This window comes from Uranotaenia lowii, unplaced genomic scaffold (assembly GCF_029784155.1).
Source record: "Uranotaenia lowii strain MFRU-FL unplaced genomic scaffold, ASM2978415v1 HiC_scaffold_817, whole genome shotgun sequence".
Lineage (NCBI taxonomy): Eukaryota > Metazoa > Arthropoda > Insecta > Diptera > Culicidae > Uranotaenia > Uranotaenia lowii.
In genome coordinates this window covers 1-6,525 of record NW_026598775.1, presented here as the reverse complement: position 1 = coordinate 6,525, position 6,525 = coordinate 1, and the positions used below count along the sequence as shown (strand labels likewise).

At 34.7% G+C, this 6,525-nt stretch overlaps 1 protein-coding gene across 1 annotated transcript; it reads right to left on the bottom strand.

The window, feature by feature from the left end:
* Window positions 1–2,267: 2,267 nt before the first annotated feature.
* Window positions 2,268–6,522, bottom strand: LOC129760901 (F-actin-capping protein subunit beta; the record flags this gene model as incomplete). Its single annotated transcript, XM_055758584.1, has 2 exons — window positions 2,268–2,820; window positions 6,163–6,522. Coding segments are annotated over 2 exons (597 nt in total), but the record flags the coding sequence as incomplete, so codon positions are not given.
* Between the last annotated feature and the right edge of the window lie 3 nt (window positions 6,523–6,525).

Below are 6,525 nucleotides of genomic sequence, written 5' to 3'. Positions count from 1 at the left end.
GTCCTTCACGCTGTCGCGTGGCGGACGGGGCTAAGGGATCACCCCTAGCTTTCACGCAGACCTATGAAGCCCCGACAGACCTAAACCAATGTAATAGGGCCGCCGCTTCCGCAGGCGGGTCGACGCCCAAGCAACCAAAAGTTCGGATAACATTCCTCTATCAGGTTTGATCAGCTTAATCGAGTATGCTAATGTAACTTCTTTTCAGCTCAATTTTTAAGTAGTTAAACGAACTTTAAAGTTGACAAAAAGTTCGCATAAATCGTCAAACAACTTCTAACCAGCTTCCAAATCCACTTTATAAGCAGCATAAAAAATCGAAAAAATTACTCTTCCGCTCCTTCAACTGCCTTCTCAAGTCTGCTATTTTGATTCATATTAAACAACTATATTTGTTACTAACTCACATTACATTAAAAACATGTTCTTACCAAGCCTCGAACCCGAGCTCACCGCTTGAAAGTTGAGATCCATACTTGTTGCCCTATATGAACATCATGAGTAGGCAACGATTTTACTCGATGTGATGATTTTCTTCAAAACGACTTTCAGGTTCTTTATTTCTACTAAATTCCCACTCTCAAGCTGTTTAAAAGTTCTTCCGGAATTTAATGTGTACCTACTTCATATAGTTGTTTTCCAAGAAACGATGTGTTTATTTATGCAAACACGTGTTGAAGTTCGAAAAAAGTAGATTTTAGCCTTTAAATCTACTTCAAAGTTTCTATAATACGAAGTTGCTTTTGAACGCCCGTTGGAACTAATTAAAAACTTTCAAGTTTACAAAATAGTACAACAGAGACTTTTTACGAACTATTGAGCTGTACAAAAAGACTTGCAACCCTTTGATAGCTACTTGATTTTGAAAAAAAAATGAGAAGTACGTAACAAGTAGATTGTTTTAATTCATACAAACTTTAAAGTTCCCAAAAAGTAGAAACAGAAACCAAAACAGTACTTTAAAGCTTTTTTTGAGTATTGGCTGAACTTGATAAAGAATGAAGTTCCATGGACCTCGTAAACGCATTTTGAACAGCAAAAAAGTTTCAAAGAACTTTTGTACAGCTATATATGAACTTATTAGTTCGTTCCTTAAGTGATATTCGAGCTTTTGGTTGCTTGGGCGGCCACCTCGGATTTGGGAGCCTCGGCGGCTTTGTGCCCCCTCAGCCCCTTCATCCTCGTTGATTGCAGTTTCGCCGCAAGAAATAATATTAAAAGCCCCTTTTTTTGGAAACAAGTTCTTATTTTTGGATTCCAGTTTGTATAAAAATACTCAATACTCTGGGAAATGGTCCTTCAGGCGAAATTTTCTTTTGAAGAATGGTAAATTCTGGCGAAAATTTTATGGAAATGGGGTACAACCCAAATTTATACGTATCAAAGAAATTCCGGTAAATGGTAGTTCCGGTAGATGGTTTTCCGGTAAATGGTATAGTCCGGTAAATGGAATTCCGGTAAATAGTACAGTCCGGTAAATGGTATTCCGGTAAATGGTACTTCCGGTAAATGGAATTCCGGTAAACAGTATACAACCGCAAACAACAGGAAAGCTACTGCATACTACAAAGAATACTGGAAGAAAATGAAAAGTGTATGACGTCACCTCCGGCAACCGTTATTAGATTTTGGTGAGATTGTTTCCTATCCAATCCTATCTGTCATGTAGGATTTCCAATGTTTTACCCTTCCAATTCCCTCCTGAAACAGATTTATGGGTGGTATAAGTTTTCTGCACCTAAAGAGTTTGTTTTGCTGTTTCAGACCTTCGCCCCACCATGATTACATTGACTTGTCGCGGTGTGCATTATCATGGTACCGCACTGATCTTCAGAAGTAACACTTGATATGAGTATTGAATCCAGATACTTATTTTGGCATCTCGTGTTGGTTTTGATTATCAGTTGTACCCTGTGTATCAGTCAATGCAAGATGTGTGTAGTCACCCCATGCTATGCTATTCTGGTGATCGACTTTCTGGGGCTTCTAGGATTTCAAAACAACATTCAAGGGGGTACCAAATAAAATCGGTAAAATTGGGGTAAGCTTAATAGCGGCACGTTATCCAAACATACGGGAAAATTGTGAAATTTATTTCCAAATAACTTAAAAGTGTATGACGCAGTTTTTTGGGCCAATCTCCAAATTGTATAAGGTCGGTTTTCAAAATTCAATCATAAAATTTTTCCCATACATCCATAGCCACTCTAATATATATATATATTGAACTGTTGGACAATGTGATACGCATTTCATGACACGAACTATATATGATAAGAAATTTTATTAATTAAATTTTCAACACAAGACCAATTTTGAAATGATATTTGCGCAATTAAATTGAACTAAATGTACGTTTTGTTATTCATTCTCTCCTACATCAGTTATCAAACTATGTTAATATTTTATTGAAGGTCTTCGATGCTTGTTCATTTATAGTATCTTAAACCTCGTACCATCGTTCTACTTTTCCAGCGCTCCTACGATAGAGAGTACAACAGCAACAGCATTGAAGCTTCTTTACAGTAAATTTTTGCATTTAGTCAAATTGTTCATTGGTGATGATGGCAAAAAAACGTGCACCTAATTTTCTTTACCGGTTCGTCTTAAAAGTGCGGCGGCTAAGTCCTTCTTCATTGCTGCTTGTTGATTTGTGTCTGCTAAGGAAGGAATACTTCTAAGTCCATTTACAATGTCTTTTGTTTTGCCGAAGTATATTTCATTCAAAGTGTTTCGAATTTTATTTTCCATATCTTCAACAATGCGACCAATGTTCGCGATATGCGGGCTGCTCTCGCTTACTGGAGCATCTTGTTCAATCTGAAAAATTTAAACAAGTAAACATTTTTATTGAATTTAGACTTTAACACTGTGGCATCAAAAACATGCTTTTTAATTCAAATGAATCTCCATTAAAGTCTTAAACCTTAAACCTTAAAAATTAAGGTTAGTTGGGCCGGGGGTCAATTTTATAAAGTTTATGAAATGGGGGAGAAAGGATGGAAGACTAGGATTTGGGAAGGAAAGAATGCTTTGTTTTTATTTGTAACTTCTTTATTTAAAACGGCTTATAACTTGAGGCTTTAACGTTTTTTTTTGTTTTTACAACTTTTCTTAACTTAACGCTTTCAATCAGGGATAAAAGGGAGAAAGAAAGTGAAATATGAAAATAAAAAAAAAGTATAGGCGGGGGTCGAGAGCTTTTAGGAAAAGGTACATTTCGGACATGGGTTGGGTGATTTTCCTCGGGCCCGAAAGAAGTCTATTAGATTCGTTCTGGGCCAGAACTTCTGGCGACAAGATGGTCCTCGCATGACCAAACAATATGCTTGATGTCATTGTAACCTTGGCCGCATCTACGTGCTTGGTTTTGTTTAGAAAATCAATGGGGATATTTATACATGGCACTACAAGTAAACAAGTGCGTACACAAAATTGGTTCTGCATGTATTTCAGTAAATATTCAGTTAAGAGCTTTATGTATTTCATGTATTTCAGTAAATATTCAGTTAAGAGCTTTATCTTATATACAAATGGAAACGTTTTCTTTGTAACACCATCACGTATGTATAAACAGACGGTCGGAATAAAGTGAAATTTGTTATTCAAGGTTTTTTCGGGTCAGAGATGGTTTGTATAATAGTTTCGAGCATCTCACTTTTTATGAAAGGGAGGCTTTCGTACAAAATCAACTTGAAACGGGACACAACTCAAATAATTTGAAGACGATTCTCTTGAAAATTGATTTACAAAAGTTAAACGTTTTCTAACGATTTATTAAGTCGTTGTCAAGAATCGTCAAGAACTAGCTAATTTACATAAAATTTGCAATTAAAAAAATGCACATCAACTCGACAACGTAGTTAAAAGTAGAAAAATAGCAAAACGTCGCTGTAATCATCCGTTATTGTCAGAAGCGTATCTCTCTACAGTTATTAGATAGATTACAAGTAAATTCAACACATTGAGGACCAAATACGACATATCTCGTGTTTGGCGAGATAGCTCGCCGCAAGTGTGCTACTCTTAGAAGCATAACTAAAATGTTATCAATCTAATAATTGAACTTTAATCGGCAAATTTATACACAACACTTTACGTAACTCAGAGATACGAATTTTATAGAATTTGGTCCAGTGGTTTCTAATATAAATGCGAATGTATGTATTTCCCAGCTTCGGTTGAAGTTAAAAAAAAAAGGCCACAGTATTGTTTTAACAGCCATCGTCCCCACTCACCCCGCATTCCCACTTACCCTTATTTCAAAACTAGATACTCCAAGTAAATCAAAAACCAAAGATTGTGGAATTGGGATCAGTGGTTGGCAGGTTATAAATCAGTGGTTTTCAAACTTTTTTCCTTCACCGCCCTCTTTGGCTAAATTTTTGAGCCCAACGCCCTCCTGAGTGAATTTTTGAAAAATGTCTAAAAAGAATGCTTATCGGTATCGTTGGAAATCCATAAGCTTTTAAAATTTTATATAAGTATAATTTGGAACGTTGGAATGTAGCACATTTAAAAATTGTAATAATTGATTTGAGAAGACCGAAAAGCCAACGCAAATAATCAATTGTAGCAAAACAAAGCTAAAAATATATGCAAAATCAAATTGCTTTGAACACCAAGACTGAAATTTAAAAAATATTATACATTCAGGACAAATACTTTAACTTGAAAAACAGAACAGAATTATTTACTAATTAAATTTGCCTTTAAATATTCACAAAATATTTACTGATGATTCGGTGAAAAAGCATAAAAAGAATAATAAATAGTATGTATTATTTCTTGATGAAATTAATTTTAAGCTTTTATTTATGACAATTGTAGACTTAATTTGAAAACCGTTTCTTTGACGAATCTGAAAATTATACCTAGGTCCCTACAACTTAATTCCAACAATTTAGTGATCATCAAATAGCTATTGATGTTTAGTAATGAAAAATTTGCCGAATTTCATTTCTTTATCGACTGAATTGAAGATAAGCAAATCAGAACTAAAAATAAAAGAACCTTTGATTTGTAAGCATTCTCTTTTTGCATTTTATCACAGATTCTTATCGATGGTTTTTTTGTCATTTTTTAAAGACAATACATTTTAAAAATTTTCAGGCATTGTATAAACATTAGAATTTATCACATTCATATGACCCGGAACACATTGCCATCCAAAGTTGATGCTTTTTAGTACAACCCCAAATCAACTTACAAAACCAGATCAATATACAGATCGTATACGAAATCTTTCACAAAGAAAAAAAAAACTGTTTGTGATTGTGACTTACACAGTCAAATACAGGCCAACTCTGTGAGTTTACAGATAAATGTTCTCAACCTGGCTAATATTTGGTTTTCAGAGTACTTCAAAGTCGTTTCATTTTTGGGCATTGAACCTACTCGTTGTCATTTTAATTCTAAGTTTTTCCGTAATTTGTGAAAATGTGAATTTAAAAATGACCTCATCGCCCCCCTGAGCCCTTCCAACGCCCCCCAAAATTCAAAGTTTAGCTCACCGCCCCCCTAGAAGCTCTCAACGCCCCCAAGGGGGCGGTAGGGACTTCTTTGAAAACCACTGTTATAGATTATCAAAATTTCAAAGGTGATGCAAATTTTTTTTTTAGAGAAACATGAGATATCAAAGTTATAGATGTCAAATTTTTTCAGGAACGATTTTTCCTGGTCTTTGGTAATTCAAAGTTATAGATTGAATACTGATAGTTAAATTTTGTAAAAACGTATACAATGGTTAATGGTAATGAATTTATGTCGTTAACACAAGCACTATAATTAATAAGTTGTGGTAATAAATTTGACCAGCATATCAAAAAAATTAGATAGAATAAAAAAATGCAGAATTCAAAGACATGTGTATCCATATGGCTTTTTTAAAATAATTTTCAAATAACTTTAGTTGTGCAAATCAATGAATATTCTAATTCATACATTTTGTAAACATTAAAAACAAACAAACAACATTCTAAAATTGGACCAATATTGTAAACGTTTTACTATATTTTAATCCGCATGTAATGTAAAAAATTAATCTCGATTTTTTAATTGCATTAAAAATGAAAATTGCTTTGATTCTAGTTAGCAAGTAGTACGATTTTGTTCGATTCAATAGATGTGAAATGCAAGATTTGATCAATACCAAAACTATACCTGTCGAGTTAAACTTCCACCAAGGTTGATTGTTCCAGATGATTGTTTGTGGGTCTGTAACCAAAGCATAGCAGTGGACGTCAGCTTATAGTGCGCAGTTCTTCCGGAACTTTTTTCTTGAACTTCGACAACATGTATCGAGTCCCAGCATCCCTTGGTTTTTTGGTTTCCTTCTCCAGCTTTTTTTATTAGAATTACTCCAGCAAATCCGTGATCCAGGTCCCACAAATAGGCAGAGGAAACACCTCCTTCGTAGTACATTTCACGGTACTGATCAAAAGCATGATTTGCTTCAATCTCTAATTTCCGTAGACGTTCGGAAGGCATAGATCCATCTTCTAATGGTGGATCGTAGGTGTTGGA